This window comes from Dendrobates tinctorius, unplaced genomic scaffold (assembly GCF_039654945.1).
Source record: "Dendrobates tinctorius isolate UK_male_01 unplaced genomic scaffold, ASM3965494v1 ptg000097l, whole genome shotgun sequence".
In the NCBI taxonomy this organism is placed as follows: Eukaryota; Metazoa; Chordata; class Amphibia; order Anura; family Dendrobatidae; genus Dendrobates; species Dendrobates tinctorius.
The window spans coordinates 14,392,475-14,415,600 of NW_027361765.1; the positions used below are offsets into that span (position 1 = coordinate 14,392,475).

Below are 23,126 nucleotides of genomic sequence, written 5' to 3' on the forward strand. Positions count from 1 at the left end.
GTGTTTTACACATCTTGCACTTTTTACACGGAAAGAAACCTTTTGTTGCTTCCTTGAAGGGGCCTAAAGTAACACAAGGAAAAGTGGGGTTCCGTACTGTTGGGGCGATAATACTGGCTAGATTCCTAGCCTTTTTAAAGATGAAACGTGGATGTTGAGATAATTTATCGCCAATAATCTTGTCTTCTCTTAGTAGGTCCCAATGTTTGTTTACAATTTTTTTAAATAAATGAATGTTTGAATTATACTGCATGATAATAGGTATAGAAACCTGGTCAGCCTCCTTAGGGTCATATTCACCCATTGGCTGGTTGGTATGAAGTAATTGGTCCCGAGGGATCTCTTTTACCTTGACCTGAGTGTTCTTTAAATGATGGTAGTCATAGCCTTTATTTAAAAATGTTATAGTGAGAGCATCAGCCTCTCTATTGTACTGTGTAGGGCTAGAGCAATTGCGGTGCGCTCTCATAAATTGGCTGCGCGGGACATTGAGCAGCCATCTTGGGAGGTGGCAACTGGTCATTGAAATATAACTGTTTGAATCAGTAGGTTTATTGTAAGTATGAGTTTGGATTTTGCCCTAGTCAATAAAAATATTCAAATCTAGAAAGTGTAGACCAACTTTACTAATGGTAGCAATAAAGTGTAAATAAAATAATTTTTATTAATATTAATTAAAAACTGTTGTAAATAAAAATCACCCCCTTCCCAAATAAAAAATATGTCATCAATAAAGCACAGCCACAGGACCAGACCCGTGAACAGGCCGTCACCCCGGTAAATGTGGAGCTCCTCCCATTTGCCCACATAGAGGTTAGCATAGCCCGGCGCGAATCTAGTACCCATGGCTGTGCCCCACTGCTGGGTGTAGTAGTTCTCCTCATACCTAAAATTATTGGGTGAGAGGATAAAAAGAGCACATTCCCTAATAAAATTTACTTTTTCTGGAGTGAATAACTGTGACTTACTAAAAAAATGAGTCATAGCCTCAGTTCCCTTGTCATGCTGAATGACTGTGTAGAGGGAAGTGATATTAAGCGAACCCAAAATATAGTGGTCCTGCCACTGTATTTTATTTAAAATCTGTAAAATATGTTTACTATCCTTCAAATAAGATGGGAGATTAGGTACTTTTCTTTGAAGATGATAATCTACATAATGAGATAGATTTGAAGTCAAGTGACCAATCCCAGAGATGATAGGATGCCAAGGTGGATTATTCAAATCCTTATGAATCTTAGGTATATGGTAAAAGACTGCTATTCTAGGTGAAGGAGTATAGATATAGTCAAACTCCTGTCTGTTGATTACCCCATCATTTAGCCCCTTAATTAATAGACCTTTAAGATCGTTCACAAACTTTTCAGAGGGGTCATTGTCCATTATCTTGTACGTTCTTCTGTCACCTAAAAGACGGAGAGCTTTCGTGTTGTACTTAATGCCCCGTCACACATAGTGATCTCGCTAGCGAGATCGCTGCTGAGTCACAAGTTTTGTGACACAACAGTGATCTCACCAGCGAGATCGCTGTGTGTGACAGCGATCAGCCTCCGGCCCCCCTGCCGGTATCGCTGATCGCTGTAGGAAAGCCCAGGACTTTTCTTTGGTCGCTGGTCTCCCGCTGGCCAGCACACATCGCTGCGTGTGACAGGCGGGAGACCAGCGATCAGCTGGTAACTGACGTACACATTGTGTGTACGTTAGTTACCAGCTCCCTGCATCAGCGCGCTGGTAACTAACAAACAGCAATGCTGCGTGCTCGGCGTCGCTGTGCTGATCGCTGGTGAAGCTGTCTGTTTGACAGCTCACCAGCGATCACATAGCGACTTACCAGCGATCCTGACACGTTGATATCGTTGTCGGGATCGCTGGTGAGTCGTTATTTGTGACGGGGCCATTAGAGTAGTCCATAATTATGATGCTACCCCCTTAATCCACCGGACGGATAACTATATCTTTCTTTTGTTGTATTTCACGAATAGCATTACGTTTCTTATTAGATAGGTTAACTAGGCTTAGGTACTCGATATATTTATGTTAGATTAATTTGGCAAAAAAATATATAAAGTGCTCTCAGTGAGAGAAACAAAATAGGAATCTTGTGGGTATGATACCCTTTAATGGCTAACAAATAATAGTGAATATTGTTACAAAGCAAGCTTTCGGGACTGCTTATGTCCCTTCATCAGGCTCATATGACAAAATATTTTAAGAAACCTTATTTATATACAGTTTAAAGCACAACATTTCAATAAACAAACAATGAGCTTGGAGAGAGAATTCTTAATTAGGTAAGATTAGATAGGTAGTGTGAAAAGATCTGTGAGATCAATGGGCTACTTGGAGGAGATAGCTCAGATATGGTAATGAGTCATAAAACCTTCTGACAAATTGAGTCCTGTGTGAATAGAATCAAAGATTGTAATGAATTTGTGTTCCCACACTCTCCCATGTGTCTGTGAATTGCCTTTTAAAATGACAACTTTCATATTGTCTATGTTGTGTCCTGGACCACAGAAATGTTTAGCCACAGGTAAATGGTTTTTTTTGTCTGTAATTGTATGACGATGAGACCTCATCCTTGCTCTCAGTCTGTCCTGTTTCTCCAACATAGAGGCCACCCACAGGACATATATTGCATACAATTAAATACACCACATTGGAAGAGGAACATGTGAATCTCCCGGGGATCTTATAGTCCTGCTGTGTGTTGGGAATTTGGATTTTGTCTTTGGTCTCTATATGAATGCAGGTTTTGCATCTTCTCCCATTGCAAGGATATGTTCCAACCACTTTTTTCGTTTCATTAATTTGGCACACTTTTAGAGCCACTTAATTTTGAATCACTATAGTGTATATGGTCCATTTATTTGCTTTTATCCACAGCAGCACTGTAATAACAGTAGTAGCTGTTTTAAAATTATTGGATCGCAACTTTAACACCTTTTTTATTATACTGGGTGAATTAGTTCTTTATTATTTTGCCTAAATGACTGCCCCTTCTTTTCTGTAGTTTGCTCAAGCGTACTCCATTTTTATCTTTCAAACATCTAATATTAACGAATCAACTGTACCAGCAATACAGGTATTTATTTGTTCTTTATTGATTCATAGCGCGAGTATTATTTGTATTATTTGTATTTTAAGTTAATTATTTGTTTGAATATCACATTACTTTCTGTGGCTGACAAAACTTTTGTCTTGCCAAAAACTGACCATTCTGTGTCCATTAAATGATCAATATTTCTGCATTGATGGCAATTTATTTTCTTAACCTAAACCACATTTCAGAGGGTTTCAGCTTTCAGAAGAATAATTTATACAACCAATGGATGAATTTAACGTCAGGTTATAAGCTTTTATTTACATAACATGGATAAGCGACATAACTTCTGTCAGGGAGTGTACGTATCTAAATGTGTTGGACTTTCTGTCTCTGGTCAGAAGTCACACAACCACACGGTTGCTATAGACTTGATGCAAGCTGCAAGCGACATTCGCTAATTGGTTAATAGGCCATTTTATTTAGAGCAAAATCATGGCTCTGCTTGTGTTGAATGACACAAGTCACCGTGTAGCGCCAGCCTAATAGATACACAACATTCAAGATATAAAAACATTATTATTCAGAAGCAGAATTGATGTTATGGTGCTGATCATCCAGTACGACTTAAACATTCACCATAAAAATTTATTTCATAGAATATTTTCTGTATTTCCTTATCAATGATACCTTAAGCTAGAAATGATTGTCATGATTTAAATGTGATTAATAATTTGGAATAAAGAAAAAACAGTGGTGGCATATTGTCAAAAGCTTTGTGACACATTCAATTTGAAGCTTTACTTCTGAGCACAGAAATAAAAAAAAATCCCTTGCTGTAGCATCCCATACATTAAACAGATAGAACATGGGTTGTATGGTAAATGGCGCAGGCTATGTGACTTTAAGAAAGGTGAAGTCAGCAACAGAGAATTTATTGAAGATGTTGTTAGGAATTTGAAAGTTCCAATTTTCCAGGTTCTTCTTATCCAAGGCTTCATGGTGAGAATAGAGATGAAGGTTTATTTGGGGCATCTGATCTTGCACATCTAAAACGTGTGATGAAACAGACATAAAGATTCCCTCCTGCTTAATGTAATGTATATTTTCAAATAAGGAAGATCATACACTGCCTGGAAGGTCTGCAACACTGACAATTAAGCTCTGCATCATATGTTCCGTGACAATCCAAGTAGCTGAAGCAAGTCTTGGGTTTAGAGGCTTCCAAAATGTTCGGTAGGGCAGTGTAATTACATTATTAGGCCGAGCACCCAGTTCTTGTGATGTACATTGCAAACAAAATGCCCTCTATGTTGGGCAGCAATTACTAATCTAATATAGGCTTTCACGCCTGTGTAAAATTAAAAGGCCACTAAATAAATATCATATTTATGTCATAAATCTCTCCTTTGTAAAAAAAAAAAAAATGTCACAGGCTGGTTGATCCCTCAACATTCACAAAGTTGATTACGAGGCCGCATAAATGAAGGTCCAAATCATGGTCCTTTATACCACCCACTATTAGGCCGGGTTCACTCTGCGTTACACCGCGGCATAATGCGGTGTAATGCAGTCCGTTAATGCTGCTATTGCCCTCCATTGACGGGCGCATCGTGACGCATGCCGTAAAGCGGCACGCGGTCACGATGTGCCATCATTCAGTGACTGAGCCTCGGCGATCGCGTTATGCTATACCGTTTAACCAGCCCGTCAACGCTATGCATTGAAAGGGCTGGTTAAACGCAATGTGAACCTGGCTTTAAAGATAGCTTGCAAGGTATATAAAATACAGCCTGTAGCCAAGCCTTTACAAACATTTGCCAAAGAATGTCACAAGACCTCATTGAAATTGAGCGTGGTACTGAACAGGACTGTATGCAGCTAAGATGTGTGCTGGCACCAACCACAGATACTCACTTAAAAGCAGGGGATAAGCAGGGAACCAGACCATGTAGGAACATGGGTGCATATTAAATAGCATGAACAACACTGCAGGAAAAAAAAATAGTAACACAAGGACCTGTTGAAGCACCCATGGATGAGAAGTGGCTATTGTTCTGTAAGCACTCCATTCACAACTACAAACCCTTTGTTTTAATTTTCTTATAGAGAAGAAATGTTTTTAAGGACGGTGATTGTGATTTTTCCTCTATTTTTTATTACTGACAACAGGATGCCACAATCGTCAGTTCATGAAATTTCATAACTCCCAAATGCATTAATAACTTCTAATGATTAACATACAAGGATCAAGAATCTGATTGGTTGAAAACCATTTATGCTTACTGCTGATTAAGTTATTGTCCAATGAAATGTAATTATGTAATGTTAACACCCACTAAAAAGGGTATAAACAAACCGTCTCATTAAAGTGTGCACGGACAGAATCTTTGATACAGATATACCCTGTCTCTGTGTTGATCTGTCACATTGCCTGGGCAATAAGCTTATTAATCTGGCTACCATCCGGTATAATCTGAAGATCTCCCCTTGAGAGATAAAGATCAAATACCCATCAGGACCTTATCTTCACATTCATTTGCTGGTGACCTGACACCAATGCATCAAAATGGCAGACAGCCGTGAGCCACACTTTATAGGCCTGCAAGCCACATGTGGATCCCAGGCCACAGGTGGGGGACCCCTGGTTTAGGTTAATAGGAGGTAATACAATATACATACAATAAATATATTTTCATATTATTACATAATATCTGTATAACTATTAGTTCTCTACACTGTGATTGAACACATTTCCTAGCGGTCATAACTTAATGAAGCACTACGGTATTAGTTTCTTACCTGACTTGCTGGAGTGTGGCCAACCACAGCTTCATATGGAGGCGGCAGCTCAGATGGATACAAAATACCAGGACTATTTATGGACACTTCATACAAAGCACTGAAAGGTGAGTGTGGGAAGTCCAGGTGAAGCCCTCTAGGAAGAAAAACTTGCGTCACCTTTTGTTTAGAGCACATCAAATTGATTCATCCAGTTACTCTGTGAGATGTAAGACGAGTGCAAGTAAAGCAGATTTACCTGTTTTCTTAATCACTTTATTTATCACTCCATAACTAACGGAATGTATCCAACATTCTAGATTTTAATTTACTAGAACTATAAGGAAATTGGACTGTCATTAAGTAACAAATGTTTTCCCATAAATACAGCTTTAATGTCTTTCAGCTCCAACTGAGATCAGTTATAGTTATTGGATTTTTAACTATGCGCTAATAATTTGTGCCCCAATAAATTCAGATAAATAATTGTTTATCTTCTATCGAGGAAGCACTTTCTTCCTAATTCCCATAGCTTTGAAATCTCACCTTCAGAATGCAAGTACATACCAGCAGACTCTTTAGATTCATGGGAGTGTAAGAGGGTGAGATAGAAATACCTCCTTGCTTCCCTTTCTTTAATTGTTTTCCATGTGTTGATGTTTACATATGCTAATGTTGGTAATGTCTATGATTAATATTTGCAGTACTGCAACATAGTAATATGTATTATCGCTCACATTTATGGTACTGCCACATTCATACATGTTACCATTCTTTGTAGAACTATATTATATTATGTTGTGTTCCTTTAGTGTAATACTGTATATAATATAATGTGATGACGTGCATTAATGCTCATGTCCAGTTTAGGGAAAGTAAAGTGCATCCATTTTGGGACATTAGAGTAGGGCATCTCAGTACTATAGTTCTTATAGATAAGGGTAGGTCTAGTTCCTTTGTGGGCCACTAGATGGGGCATACTAGTGTGCACTGTAGGTATAGTTTTCTAGTATGGTTATAGGGGGATAAGTGTAGGAGGGGCTGCCGGGTGGTATGACAAGAGTTTCTAGGAAGTTAGGTCAGACGGGGCCAGGGTGCCCGAAGCGTCCACATGGGCTATAGGCCCGGACAGCTTGGCAGCCACATAACGTTAAATTGCTGCAGCCCACGTTATCCACAGCCACTGCGCATCATAGCAGTGGGCCAGAACAGGGTAGGAAAGATGTGGCAACTAATCACCTGGGCGGACACCTTTAGGGCAGATGAAGGAAGTTGGAGCTTCGACGAGAACTGTGCAGATGGGCCAGATGCTTTACCAGAGGCAACCAAACCTGGTGACTGACGATTTTGAATCTGGGCCAAACAAGCAGAAGGAATTGTCATCATGGTGAGGCTAGGCCAGGAAGGAACTGGGGAGAAGTCTAAGACTGTCCGGTCCAGGTGTGTGCTGCACAGAAGCGACAGCAAAGCAGGGAAAGATAAGGAAACAAGTGAATATCATGATGTGCTAACTGTGGATGTAACGTGTGAAGTATTAAGTAAAGAGAATGTTCAAGTTATCCTGGACTGTGTCTCCATTACTGGGGGTCGCCTGAGAGAGGGACCATCGCCGCCTGAGAAGTGCCTGGGGGGACCTGAACTTGGAGATGTAGGTATGTTGAGAAGAAGAATACAGTTTTCTGTAGGGGAAGGTCGGGACACAGATGCTTCAGTGTCTCTGGTCATGACTACAGTCCTGACCTCCCCTTACAGGAGGACAGCACTGGAAGGAGAAACTAGGAGAGAAGCGGGAGAGCTGTGTGTGCAGGTCAAGCCCCTGCATTTGTGGGCTCAGTTACATAGCAATTCAACAATAGATCACAAGGCAACAGAATCAAGGAGTTATTAATGTAAAGAAATAGGAGTCATCACCATTACAGGTATTTTACTATGCTGATGTTATGCTGGGGTCTACAAACCCACTGACAGATTCCCTTTAACATTACAACAAATAGGATAAACTTTGCAATTTAATTATTTTATTTTTTCCATCGGTGAAAATCACTGATGAAACACTGATAGTAAAAACTAAAACACTAACCAAACACTGATAAAAACTTGGATCCAAAATACTAATGAAAATACGTTTCATATTTTTATGCATGTGAAAAATCACAGACGTCTGAATGAGGCCTAAAGCCCCCTTTACATTTAGCGATGCACCAGTGATCCCGACCACGATATGACCCGGTCAGGATCGCTGGTGCATCGCTAAATGGTCGCTAGTGAGCTGCCAAACAGGCAGACCTCACAGCGACGCAGCAGCGGTTGTTACTTACCTTTCAGACGCGGCGATGATGACGTCCTCCTGCCTGCGTCCGCAGAAATGGACTTGGACGATCTCGCGCTATCAGCGATAGCCAGCGGGGGAGCCGGTCGGAGGTAAGTATCACACATAGCGATATCGCTAGCAATATCGCTGCTGCGTCACAAAATCGGTGATGCTTTAGCGATATTGCTAGCGGTATCGCTATGTGTAAAGCCCCCTTAAGACTAACAAAAATTTAGAAATAGAAAAACAGAAACCCAGACAGTTGCAAAAAAAGTAACCTAAAGAAGCAATACATGAAATAATTGTAGAAAGTTAAATTCACCTTTGCACGTCCATGACAGGTGTACAGGTGTATTCCGGTGGATAGTACGGAGGAGGAGGAATGGGTGGAATAAACTCATCAAAATCCAAGGTTTGATGAAGAATTGTCCCATGTGCCATCATACAATCCATATTGGAATGGTGACCTCTGTGTGGTAAAAACTAAGAAAAAAAAGAATAATAAAAAAAAGTTTAGATTAACATAAAGGACAAAATCCTCAAATTTGCCTCTATCCCAATTTTTGTTGCCATTTTTTTCATGCATAATATATTCTATAGCAGAGAAAGTCATGTCTAGACAATAAAACAGTTGACAGATCTATTTCTCTATTGTGTTGATGTCAGTATTAGTTAATTTATTACGTAATCATTTACACATGTAACAAATATTATTAATATTGCTAGTAATATTGAAAATTAGCCTTGCTTCCATCACTGTAGCTAGTAACAATGTAGTTTCATTATCTATGCTCCACTGGCCAGATTGACATCTCTCATTCCATTTTATTTTTATCTGGCAAACAGCTCAAAGATGGGAGAACGTCAGGAGTGGAGCGGGATAAAGACAGTAATGCGGACAAACACTTTCAATTATATGGGAAAACAGAAGCTTAATGAGCCTGTTAGCAAGTCTAACCAGTACATGATACTGCGGGGAGTTTTCTGAAGATCAAATGAAGTGTGAACCCTTTGACCCGGCTCCTTCTGCTCAAAACTGGAAAAATCACAGCTGAAGCCGATCGAAGAACATGGTGTCTCTGCTTCTCCCGTAGGCAAGGTTCTGTTGTCATGTCACTTTCACTGGATTCTGGCAGGCTGGGTCTTTAACTCTTGCCTCTAGTAAGGAGTGAGCTAATAATATTTGCTAAAGGCAAAACCTAGTGCTGTGCTTGAACTGTTGCATTCATGTTTGTGCTGTTGTCGGTCTGCATTACTGTGATCTACAGTCACTCTTAAAAAGACATAAGCAGACCATTTTTCATCTAATTCGACTTGAGCTTTTATGGGGTTTCAGCTGTGTTTCAACAGTTTAAACATTTTAGATTATTATTGCAGTGGAAAAACATTAGATATTTTTATCCATCATGGATTAATGGAAGGAGTTCATAATTATTTAAGATTAAGATAAAACTGATTATGGACTGTAAAGAATAGGTTAATAAAAAATGAAATAAGAGAGGGTGAATTTTCAGAAAACAATAGTTTTTCTTTTTCTGCAGGTGTCAGCAGCACCAAAACAGGCAATATCAATCTGCCCTGTGTTTAGCTTTTATTTGCTTTTTTAGGCGTTTTCACTTACATTTTATGCATTATGAGCTGGATTCAATACAGTGTGTTCAATGACTTTTTTAGTACAATTTTGTACTTAAAAATGCAATAATCATTTTGCAGTGGCGTAACTACAAAGTTATGGGCTCCGGTGCGAACTTTCAAATGGGGCCACCCCCACCCAGGGCTGTCACTAGGAATTTCGGGGCCCCATACTGGCAAAATTTTTGGGGCCCCCTTGAGACCAGTCCAGGCTCCATCCTTCGAACTGTCCACAGCCCCACCGCTCCCATAACTCCACCCCCACATAGAGAATAAAAGGAGCGGAGGACAGGTGTCTGACTTGCTACACCATAGAATATAATGTCGCCCCCATATTATATAACACAGCCTCCCCCATAGAATATAATGTACCCCCCATGGTATATAACACAGCCGCATAGTATATAGCACAGCACCACATGGTATATAGCACAGCACCACATGGTATACAGTACAGCACCACATGGTATACAGCACAGCACCACATGGTATACAGCCCCAATGGTATACAGCACAGCACCCCCCCATGGTATACAGCACAGCACTCCCCCCATGGTATACAGCACCACATGGTATACAGCACAGCACCCCCCATGGTATACAGCCCCCCATGGTATACAGCACTGAATAGTATACAGCACAGCACCCCTCATGGTATACAGCACAGCACCCCTCCATGGTACATAGCACCATGGCATACAACACAGCACCCCCCATAGTATACAGCCCCCCCGAGAATGGCCCCACAGTCCTGGCTGTACTCACTGTTGCATAAAAAACACTCTCCTCACCTTCTCCTCATGCCTGCGCTGCTGGCTGCTCCTGTCTCCTGCTCTGCCTGATACACAGTGAGAGCACGATGACGTCATCGTGCACCCTCTGCGTCAGAGGCAGAGAGGGGAATGATGGGAGACGGAGCATCAGCTGACGCTCTCTCCTACATCATTGTTTTCAACTGTGCCAGTGTCATAGATGCCGGTATAGTTCAATGTGGCAGGGGGAGTCGGCGCCGACATGGTGCATCTTTAACTCCCCCTCCTGCCCAGCCTGCCCCACTGCTGGGGCCCGATATGGGCCCTCTCTGCTCATAGGGGTTCCATATGCCAGTCAGGGCATTAATGGCGGGCCATAAGCGCTCAGGGGCCCATCGCAGCTGCGACCCCTGAGACCGGGAATGTTACACCCCTGTCATTTTGTATGCATTCTTTCAGATTCCACAAAGAAATCTACAGGGGAAACCAGTGAGGACTGACCAAGGTTGAGTAGAAGGTGGTAATCACTTCACATGATCCAGACTATGCTTCTCTTAATAAATCACAGAACTGTGTCTTTTTGCTACTGCATCACACTGTTGACTCATGTCTGAGATATATTGATATACATAAGTCTTTTTCACATGTGCTATTGCTTAGTTCTACTTCTCCCATTTTTTCGATGTCATTTATGTTTTTCTTGCATAGATGTAGAATCTTGCATTTTTCTCTGGTAAATATTTTATTTGTTGCTGCCCATTGTTCAAGCTTATCTAGATCCTTCTAAATCTCTGTCTTCTCTAGTGGTGGCTATCCCTCCTAGCTTTGCATCATTTGCAAATTTGATTACCATATTTTTTGGACTATAAAACGCTCTTTTTCCACCAAAAATTTGGAGGAAAATGGGTGGTGCGTCTTATATTCCGGATGTAACTGCTGTGGCTGTGGATATGGGGGAGCAGCAGCAGCGGAGCAGCAGGTCACAGGAGGCAGGTGTCGACTGCTGCGACTAACACCTTTTCGCGCTGCTAAAAAGAAATGAATATTCACTGCTCTCCATGCCCATGGGAGTGGAGAGCAGTGAATATTCACTTCTCTTTAATAGTAGACATGCTGTTAGCAGCAGATGCCTGCTTCCTGCAGTGCAGGGCAGTGAAACGTGCATGCTATTTAAGGGAATGAATATTTACTTCTCTCCACTGCCATGGGCATGGAGAGCAGTGAATATTAATTGACCTTTAATAGTTGGCACAGTAGCATCAGCTGCTGACTTCCTGCAGCCGCCAGGCATCAACGTGTGCCCGTTATTAAAGTAATTGAATATTCCCTGTTCTCTACGCCCATGGAAGTATAGGAATGAGTGGGCAATGCAAACCAGGATAGGGATGAGGGATTCATGCATCCCAGGATATGGATGAGGGGGCCATGCATACCAGGATAGAGATGAGGGGCCATGCATACCAGGATAGGGATGAAGGGGCCTTGCATACCAGGATGGGGATGAGGGGGCCATGCATACTAGGATAGGGATAAGGAGGTCATGTATACCCGGATAGGAATGAGGGGACCATGTATCCCTGGATTGGGGACATGTATATACCAGGATGGGGGATATTAGTAATAATAATTTTTAATTATAATTTTATTTCTATAGCTCCAACATATTCCACAGCACTTTACATTTTAGAGGGGACTTGCTCAGACAATAAAAGACATTACAGCATAACAATAATCACATAAATCAACAGATACCAAGAGGAGTGAGGGCCCTGCTTGCAAGCTTACAATCTATGAGGAAATAGGGGAGACAGTACAGAATAGACCACATTTTTTGCTTCATTTTTTTTTCTATTTTCCTCCTCTAAAAGATAGCTCATCTTATGGTCCAGTGCATCTCATAGTCTGAACAATACTGTAGTGTACCTTCAGATCCTTATCTAGATCATTTATAAAAATGTTTAACAACATTGGGGCTAAGACAGAGCCTTGTGGTACCCCACTTGAAACAATCTTCCAATTGGATGTTCAAATATTTATTACCACTCTTTGAGTACGATCACTGAGTCAATTTTGAATCCACCTAACCATAGCCATGCCAATCCCATACTTGGTCATCTTTTTAATAAAGCTAGTATGAGATCCTTTATCAAATGCTTTGATAAAGTAGAGATATCCTATATCTAGCACATTTCCCTGACCCACCCAGTCAGTGATTCCATCATAGAAGGAAATTAGATTAGTCTGGCATTAGTTGTTTGCTACAACCTCATGCTGTCTCTGATTAATTACTGTATTCTTATCCAAGTACTTACATACATGCCATTTAATAATTTGTTCTTTATTGGTATAGGAGTAAGGCTCACTGGGCTGTAATTTCCCTGCTCCATCTTCTTTCCTTTTAAGAAGATGGGGACAAATTTGACCTTCTCCAATCTCCTGGGACTTCTGTTTTTCATGAATTTTCCAAGATTTTGGCTAGTGGTTCTGCATTTTCCTATGCTACATATATCTCTTTCTCTATGATCTCTATCCCTAAGATGTAATTCATTTGGACTAGGAGATTTATGGCTCATACTCACTTGCGAGAAATACGGATGAGTGCAATCCGATAAAAAATCGGACTGCACTAGGACCAATGTTATTCAATAGGTGACATCTCATTTGCGATTTTTTTCTCAGCCAAAATCGGATGAGACTCACCAATGCAAGTCAATGGGTGTGAGAAAAAATCAGACAGCACTCGCATCATGCGAGTGCTGTCCCATTTTTATGCACCGGTGTCCTTTGAAAAGCCAGCAATTCATATGCGGCTATACAGTATAATCACTGACGTTATAGTACAAAAGATAGAATACATATATACACATAGAATTGGTGTTATATATATATATAGATATATATATATATATATATGTATGTCAGTGAGACACATATATATATTTTTTTAATATTTCATAGAGAGATACATAGTTGAATAGCCGATAATTTAATTGTCGGCTTCTTTAAAATCATTACAGAACCCGACAGGATATGAGACATGGCTTACATACAGTAAACCATTGCATATCCATTAGATTTATATATGTCCCTCACTAATAATGTTATTAGTGTGTATGTGTAAATTTTTGGAGCAGTAGGTGTTAAATTAAAGGATTAATTCACGGAAAAAACTGTTGTGGGCTGCAGCGCAATTTTCTCCACCAGAGAGGGAAAGCCAGTGACTGAGGGCAGAAATTAATAGCCTAGAGAGCAACCATAGTTTTTGGGACCCCCTGGCTAAAAAAATCTGCCCCCAGCCACCCCAGAAAAGGCGCAACTGTAAGATGCACCAATTCTGGCACTTACCCTCTCTCTTCCCATTGCCCTGTAGCTGGTGACATATGGGGTAATAAGGGGTTAATGTCACCTTGCTATTGTAAGGTGACATTAAGCCTGGTTAATAATGGAGAGGTGTCAATAAGACACCTATCCATTATAAATCCACTAGTCTGAAAGGGTTAAAAGAACACACATTAAGAATAAAGAGTTTTAATGAAATAAATAAAACACATTTTTTCCATCTTTATTTAACTCCAAATCCAATCGAAGCCATTGTTCTCCTGTAAAAAATCCAAAATAAAAAAGCAACAATATCCCATACCTATCCATTCTGGTTTCTTTAAAGGGAATCTGTCACCCTTTTTTTGCCCTATCAGCTTCCGGCATTGACATCAGGGGCTTATCTACAGCATTCTGTAATGCTGTAGATAGGCCACCGATGTAACCTGAAAGAGAAGAAAAACACGTTAGATTATACTCACCACAGGAGGTGGTGCTGATGTCGGTGGCTGCAGCTTATAGTCCAAAAAAGGGTGACAGATTCCCTTTAAATGCTTTCAATTTTTCCATGAATAATGTAGGGGCAGATATCTTGATTGCAACAACATCTCATTTTTCAGACCATAACACGCATCCCAAATTTTGGGGCGCAAAATAGAAAAAAAGATTTTTTTAAGCTGGGGGTCCATATTATAGCCCAAATTTAATGTATCTTACCTGGGGGGTGGTGGCGGTGCAGTGTGGTCACAGGAGGCATGGTCCCTTCCTCAGAAAGCAGCGGAAGAAGTGGGACAATGCTGCAGGTCCTGGGTGGGAGAAGTGGGTGCCCCAGAGGTGCGATACTGCGGGTGAAGTGTTGGCAGTGAGGCAGAGCAGAGTGCTTTCCCGGTGGCCATTTTTCTGAAGCCATCGGCCGAAAGAGGTGGCTACGGGAAGATGGCAGCCGGAGTCCACACTTGCACAGACTGAGATCTTAGCAGAGCCAAGATCCCAGGCTGCACATGTGCCATCTCCTGCAGCCCACGACTACAGGAAAATGGCCACCAGAAAAGAAATGCAGTCCACTCTACCTCACCACTGACACCGAGCCTGCAGCATTGCAATGCTTCTGCCACCACCGGCTTCCCGAGGAAGAGAACATTCCTTCTGTGATCCTGCTCCACCATTGCCACCATCCCCCGATAAACTACATTAGGACAATAAGATACACCCCCCATTTTCCCAAAAAAAATTTGGTAAAAAAGTGCTTCTTATATTCCGAAAAATACGGTATGTCAGTTACTGAGTTGTTTGCAGTCATATTGATACAATCCCTGTTTTCTCTCCTGCAGATCTACTAGTTCTCTGAATATTGAGCTCTATATAACCCCACTCAAATCATTGATTGAAATTCTCTGCCGCTTGTACAGTGTACTAGGAGTGTAGCTGCACCTAGTTTGCACCTATTCACACTAATTTCAATGTGCCAGTCAGCTTTCTGTTATTTGTTATTTGCTTGTACAGTGTACACAGAATTATGCCAATGGGGGTGGAAACGGGGTTATATAGCACTTACGAATATGACGGAATGCATAACAGCAGGTTTACTAGTTCTCTGGTGGTAATCTTCTTCTGATAAAACATTAATTTTATCAAAACTACACTAAGCAGCCCAGTAAGTGACACATCACTGGAATCAGGGTCCTTGCTGTTACATCATGCTGCTTTCAGATTAGGAATCAATAATCTGGTGACAGATTCCTTTTATCAGTCCAATGGGCATTTTCATGAAATGACACCCACTTTTCTTGAACTATAAAATGCACATGAAAACAAAACAGAAAACGACAATGTTTTTTGGAAGCATGGCCTAAAAGCTCATGGGTTTCAGAATAAATAAATAGAAAATAATAATAATGAATTAGAATGATGCATCCTCAAAAATAAGGTCCTGTAGTGCTAAGACATTAATGACCATCAGGAATCTATATTGATAGCCTGTCTTTAAGGACCCCGTTAAGATATTAGACAGTAATAGCTTAGCTTTGTATTTTATGCAATTTTCCCAGCACCTGGGCTGCATAGTTTCTAGTGAGAACATGCTTGTTTATAGTATTCATCCAATTATTACATAGTTCTTTTATCACTGTTTGGTGAGAACGGTGTATGTTTATATTCTTCAGCGGGAAAATGTATGTTTATAATTGTTGCATAGTTTCGCTAATAATGTTTGGTGAGAAATGTCGTGTTTATAATATGGTGGAACATCTGGTACTAGGAGGTTTTTTTGCATGTCATATCCGGTGGTGAATGTGTCTGGTGTAGTTTGATATCTGTAGAGTTGGCCACTCAGAAGAGAGATATTATATTGGACAAATAGAATTTGTTAGAGTTCGTGTAACACTTGGTTACGCAAGCATTGTTGTTTCTAAACAATACATAACCTGGGGAAGACTGCAGCTAAGACCAACTGGAGTGGATGCCGGTGTGGGTCTACAGTGTGGATATCCCAGTAATTTCTCTGTCTTTGCCATTCTTCTTCTCACAGTTGATGTTTCTGGATAGATGACGTTGCTACTCCTGGTGAAGTTTTGCTTTTTGCTTATGTAGTGTGCAATGTTAGTACTTTACCTTTGTGATTTATATTATGCAAAAGTGCATGCAGTATCATAATATTTCCTGTTTTCTGTAATCATTTAATTGTTGTAATAAAATGAATCACCTTCTTTAAAGCCATTTCCGAGCCTTTTAAGTACCATATTTTTCGCTTTATAAGACTCTGAAATCTCATCTCCCGAGATTTCAGTGCCGAGATGTCCACCTGCGCATGCGCGGCGGCCATTTTCCAGGAAGAAAGACACAGGAAAGCAGGCATGGAGCGGCAGAGACCCCCCACGCTGAACGGGACAGAGCGCGGCGGCGGCGAAAGAAACTACGGGGGGACAGCAGCGCGGCGGTGGCGGTAAGAACCGGCAGACAGCGCAGCGGCAGCATCAGGGCACAGAGTGCCGTGGCAAGTACCCTCAGCGGCAGCGCAAAGGTATATCCTCTTTGTAAGACGCACCCCCTTTTTCCCCTCAATTTTGGGGGAAAAAAAGTGCATCTTACAAAGCGGAAAATACGGTACTTGGCAAAACAGTCCTAATTTAGTTTTTTATTTTTAAGGCTATGTGATTTAGAAATGTTAAAATTTCTAACAATTATTATATCAGATACAATATGGATTTATCCTAGGGAGGGAGAGAGAGAGTTGCAGGAGCAGTAAGAGTGGCTGAATACAGTCTCTAGAGAGGAGTTAGGACTTTGCAATCCAATGCTAAATATATAGATGTGGCAGTTGACCACATTTTTATTTTTTTGGTGAAAAAATTACTATATTGTCATCCATAGAGTATTAGGTGCATTGAGGTACATTTCAGTGTTATATCACATTCCAAAAAAGCGTTGAAGCATTTTTCTGTATTCTATTACTAATTCATATACTATTACATGGTTTGTGGTACATTTCAGTGTTATATAACACTCTAAAAAAAAGCATTGAAAAATTGTTCTGTATTTAGTTCAAACATTTTTCGGGATTCAATTAGTCATCCATACAGTATAGTGGGCGACAATGATGGCAGACTCAAGCGAGACTCTGGAGGGAGTGACTGGAGGAATGTCGGAGCCAAAGGAAGTTGGTGCGACACTGGAGGCAGCTGGAGCCTGATGTCCGAAACCAGCCACTTTCCTGCTTGTTCAAAAATTTTCTATTGTCTATTTCTATTGTGAAATTTCATTGGTTTGAAATAAAAACCTAATTTGGCCTGCTACTGGTGTAGAAATGATTTTGTTCAAAAATTTACTATTGTCATATATACTGTAGAACTTGTTTTGTGATAAATTTTGCTGTTTTGAAGTAAAAAACAAAAATTATCCTGCTACAGGTGTACAAAAATTTAGTCCATTGGTACTCGGTCACCAGGTGCCACTATTTCTCCCATTGTTGCGTCTTCTCCTTGTACCAGCATGTGTCAAGGAATATCACCCATGCCCTTACCAAGGCGGTAAGTGGGAGTATCCATTTGACGACCGACACATGGACAAATGCTTGTAGCCAGGCAAGCTACATATCCCTGATGGCACACTGGGTAAACATTGTGGAGGCTGGGGCCGAGTCCCACCCCGACATGACACATGTGCTACCGATGCAGAGGATTGCTGACCCTACTTCTACCAGAATTTTCTCCACCTCCTATATCAGTTCCTGTGCACCTCCTGCTCCTTCTCATCTTCCATTTCCAATCTCAGAGCACATCATCCACATCAGCCAGAAGCTGGAAGCTCTGAAGCACTGTCTCAGTGAAGAGGCTACAGGCTCTGCTACAGCTAATTTGTCTAGGAGACAAACCTAGAGTTATTTATAGGAATAACAGATCAGACAGATCTGTGACTCTCGCAAATGAACCTACAACCAGTCATGGTCGTGTGTGATAATGGTCATAGCCTGGCGGTGGCTGTGAAGTTTGGCAAGCTCACACACGTACCATGCTTGGCTCTCATGCTCAACTTGGTGGTTCAGTGGTTTCTGAAAACCTACTCTGATTTGCCAGAGCTTCTGGTCAAGGTATGATGCATCAGCGCCCTTTTGCGCTACCACTGTTCTGTCCATGCTGCAGCAGCGCATGCAGCTGCCAACTCACCGACTGGTGTTTGATGACCACTCGCTGGAACTCCACACTGCATTTGTCTTTGTGAGCAGCAGAAGTCAGTTGTGGAATACGAGTTACAAAATGCCTGCTGGTATTCTGCTGAGCTTCTACACATAACAACTGAAGTGTGGACATGGATGTATAACATTTGTGCAGTTGTACAAGACTTTTAGGACTCCACAAAGATGGTGAGTGGCAATGACGCCATCATCTGCACTACGATCTTGCTTCTGTGCCTTCTTAAACAGTCGCTGCTGACAATAAAACATCAACCTTTGCATGTGGCCCAGATGGAGATGGAGGAAGACATGAGACAGGGGGATACTGCCCTACCTCATCTCATCTCATCTGATCAGCAAAGATTGGGTAACAATGAGGAGGTGGAGGCTGACGAAAAGGGGGAGGAAAGAGAGCTGGCTGAAAGAGACTAGTACTCACACAAGCTTCATCCTGTCCTCTCTTATGTTGATGGGCTGAGGAGGAGAAAGAGGAGGAAGAGATGGAAGAGGAGGCAGAAGAGATGGAGATGTGCAGTATTCATCAGCGTGGAGATAGAGAATTGATGGCTGTAGGAACATTGGCACATATGGCTGACTTTATGTACTGCTGCATTTCTGGTGACCCACGCGTTACATTCATTTTGGCCAAGAAAGAGTACTGGTTGTTCACCCTCCTAGACTCATACTACAAGGAGAACTTTGCATCTCTTCTTCCAGAGGTAGAGAGGTCTTCTTAAATGGTGTTATACCAGAAGACCATTGTGGAAAATATGGTAAAAAAAGTTCACATCAGACAACACTAGTGGCAGGTTTCAAGCTTCGTTGCCCAACCAATGAGGAGAGGTAAGGAAGACACACAGCAGAGGCAGGAGTACACTGTCAAAAGCGTGGGCCAATTTCATGACACCCTTCCAGGGTCCATGCTCTGATGATCGGGCGTTTTTTAACAAGGAGGGAAAAGTTTATAACCCCTTTCTGACATTTGACATACTATCCCGTCCATGTGCCCTTGGACTTAATGCCAATGGACGGGATAGTATGTCAAGTGCGATCAGCCGCACTCATGGGGGGAGCGCAGCTGATCGCGGCCGGATGTCAGCTGATTCTCACAGCTGACACCCGGCACTAAGTGCCAGGAGTGGTCACGGGCTCTGCCGGAAGAGCACTAGTATACAGACACAAGACTCCGCCTCAAGGACACGGAGTTAGAGTCCCTCTAATCCACTACCGCTCGGCGCCGCTCTGGGTGGTTAGTGGCATCCACTTGAGTGGTGCAGTGCACACTAGTAGAGACCAACAGAGAAATAAGGCACCAGTGTGCACTGCACCACTCTAGTGGATGCCACTAACCACCCAGAGTTGGGAGGAAAGCACTAGAATTGTGCACAGCACCGCACTGGCGGCTACTGCTACCTGGCGCGGTAGCACAGTGCCCTGAGCCGGGAGGCACAATCCAATGCTAGCAAGTGCAGAGGACTGGAATGCACTGTGGCATATAGCCTAGCCACTGACAGGCACTGACTCTAACCACTAGACCCTAACAACGTAGAGGTTTCATAATGAGTCATTCACAGTATCACACATCCGTCATCATACACACCATAAGCTACAAGAGTCTATACCAGTGCATGGCCGAGCAGACATGCGACTCTTTTATAGCGGCGTCCTTCTGGGAACTTCCCAGTGGATCAATCAGAGCAGGAGCGGGACCTGTGCATGTGACCTCTGACCTCCAATGAGAGATCGCCCCACGAGCATGCTCAGTAGGCAAAATACAGGACAGTCCCTGGAGCGTCTGCTTGCTGCTGACTCAAGCATGGTGTTACAGCAGAGACTAAAGGAGCATCCAGATGCCTAGCATTAGCCTGGGAAAGATGCCTGGACCGATGTCTCTGCTAAGCAGGAATCTTTGCGGCTGCAGAGGAATGGGAGACAGCAGAGGACATGGCTTGAGATTCCCCCTGTGCAGTGGTGATGCCTAACATGAGGTATCACTGTCATCGTACTGACCCAAAGAATAAAACTGCTTTATCAATTTTACCACACGCGGAACGGTATAAACGCCCCCCCAAAAGAAATTCATCAATTGTTGGTTTTTGTTCATTCTGCCTCCCAAAAATCAGAATAAAAAGCGATCAAAAAATGTCATGTTCCTGAAAATGGTACGAATGAAAATGTCAACTCGTCCTGCAAAAACAAGACCTCAAATGACTCTGTGGGCCAAAATATGGAAAAATTATAGCTTTCAAAATAGGGTGATGCTAAAACTATTTTTTTCTAAATAAAAAGCGTCTTTTAGTGTGTGACAGCTGAAAAACATAGAAACCTGCTATAAAACCCCACTATAAATATTAAATCAACCCCCCCTTTATCACCCCCTTAGTTAGGGAAAAATAATAAAATAAAAAGTTGTACTTATTTCCATTTTCCTGTTAGGGTTGGGGCTAAAGTTAGGGGTGTGTTGAGGTTAGGGTTGGAGTTAGAATTGTGGGTTTTCCACTGTTTAGGCACATCAGTGGCTCTCCAAACTTGACATGGCGTCTGATTTCAATTCCAGACAATTTTGCATTGAAAAGTCAAACCGGCGCTCCTTCCCTTCCAAGCTCTGCCATGCGCCCAAACAGTTGTTTAACCATACATATAGGATACTAGCATACTCAGGACAAATTGCACAACAACTTTTGGGGTCCAATTTCTCCAACTACCCTTGGGAAAATAAAAAAATTGGGGCAAAAAGATCATTTTGGTGAAAAAAATATGATTTTTTTTATTTTTACTGCTCTACATTATAAACTTCTGTGAAGCACTTAGGAGTTCAAAGTGCTCACCACACATCTAGATAAGTTACTTAGGGGGTCTACTTTCCAAAATAATGTCACATGTGGGAGGTTTCCACTAGTTAGGCACATCAGGGGCTCTCCAAACGTGACATATTGTCCAATCTCAATTCCAGCCAATTTTGCATTGAAAAGTCAAATGGCGCTCCTTCCCTTCTGAGCTCTGCCATGCACCCAAACAGTGGTTTACCTGCAAATATGGGGTATCAGCGTACTCAGGACAAATTGTACAACAAATTTTGGGGTCCAATATCTCCTGTTACCCTTGGTGAAATAAAAAAATTGGATCTGAAGTAAATTTTTTGTGAAAAAAAGTTATATGTTCATTTTTTTAAACATTCCAAAAATTCCTGTGAAGCACTTGAAGGGTTAATAAACTTTTTGAATGTGGATTCGAGCACTTTGAGGGGTGCAGTTTTTAGAATGGTGTCACTTTTGGGTATTTTCTATCATATAGACCCCTCAAAGTGACTTCAAATGTGCTGTGGTCCCTAAAAAAAGGTTTTGCAAATTTTGTTGTAAAAATGAGAAATCGCTGGTCAACTTTTAACCCTTATAACTTCATAACAAAAAAAAATATTGGTTCCAAAATTGTGCTAATATAAAGAAGACATGTGGGAAATATTAGTTATTAAGTACTTTGTGTGACATATCTCTGTTATTTAAAGGCATGAAAATTCAAAGTTGGAAAATTGCGAAAGTTTCAACATTTTTGACAAATTTCTGCTTTTTTTTTACAAATAAACACAAGTCATATCAAAGAAATGTTAACACTATCATGAAGTACAATATGTCAAGAGAAATCAAAGTCAGAATCACCAGGATCAATGGAAGCATTCCACAGTTATTACCTCATAAAGGGACAGTGGTCAGAATTGTAAAAACTGGCCTGGTCATTAACATGCAAAGTACCCTTGGGAGTAAAGGGGTTAAAGATGGTCAAGCTATACCTGGCCTACAAAAATAGCATATTCCTTAATTCATCTATGATCTTTGCTGTTGGATCTCAAGGCTTGACACCTTTCCCTCTAAGTCTTGGCAGTGTTGTGCTGCCTTTCCACCAGCGCCTTGTCTGAGATGGTGTTTAATGCCAACGGTGGGGTCATAACAGACAGGCACTTTCACCTGTCAACAGAAAGTGCTGACAAGCTCACTCTTATAACAAAGAATAAAGCCTTGATAAACCTGACTTTTCAACATCATCAGATGACAGAAGCACATGAAGTGTTTTTAATGTTCAATATTTGAATGAGGCCTGCCAGAAGTTTCCTCCTAGGGTCTGTGGGTGATTGGATTACCCTACTTGTAAATTTTTCCTGGCTTTGCACTTTCTGCAAAGCCTGTATGAGTGTAGAAGTACCAGAGTTACACTTTCTTAGTTTTTGTATGAGGCACTCCAGTTGGTGCCTTCAGTGGTGTATGGATGACCCTGGTTGTAATTATTGTCAGGCTTTGCACTGTGTGCAGAGCTTTCATGAGTGTAGGGGTAATATAACTACACTTTTTTCACAATATTTGAATGAGACACTACAGTTAGTATCTTAAAGGGTGTATCGATGACTCTGATTGTAATTTTGGGCAGGATTTGCACTTAGTGCATAGCCTTTACGAGTCTAGAACTACCTCAACTTTACAACTTGAACAGAATATGCATGACGCCCTCCTTTATGTCTAATACAGGGTGTATCTGAGAATTTTTGGCACTCTTTCTTCCTTCATAAATTACACTGAGATTTCAAATTTTTTAATAAAATACTCAATTTTGGCTAACTTAAGTTATATT

General features: G+C 41.4%; 1 protein-coding gene across 2 annotated transcripts in view; it reads right to left on the reverse strand.

Moving 5' to 3' along the window:
- The window catches only part of ENTREP2 (endosomal transmembrane epsin interactor 2), a 1,465,465-nt gene that overhangs the window by 187,847 nt on the left and 1,254,492 nt on the right, over window positions 1-23,126 (reverse strand). For both annotated transcript variants that reach the window (XM_073586920.1, XM_073586919.1), the window contains exons 6-7: window positions 8,458-8,618; window positions 5,846-5,981 (exon numbers count right to left, since the gene is read on the reverse strand). In XM_073586920.1, coding sequence (XP_073443021.1) covers window positions 5,846-5,981; window positions 8,458-8,618 — 297 coding nt within the window. The remainder of the gene's footprint in view (window positions 1-5,845; window positions 5,982-8,457; window positions 8,619-23,126) is intronic.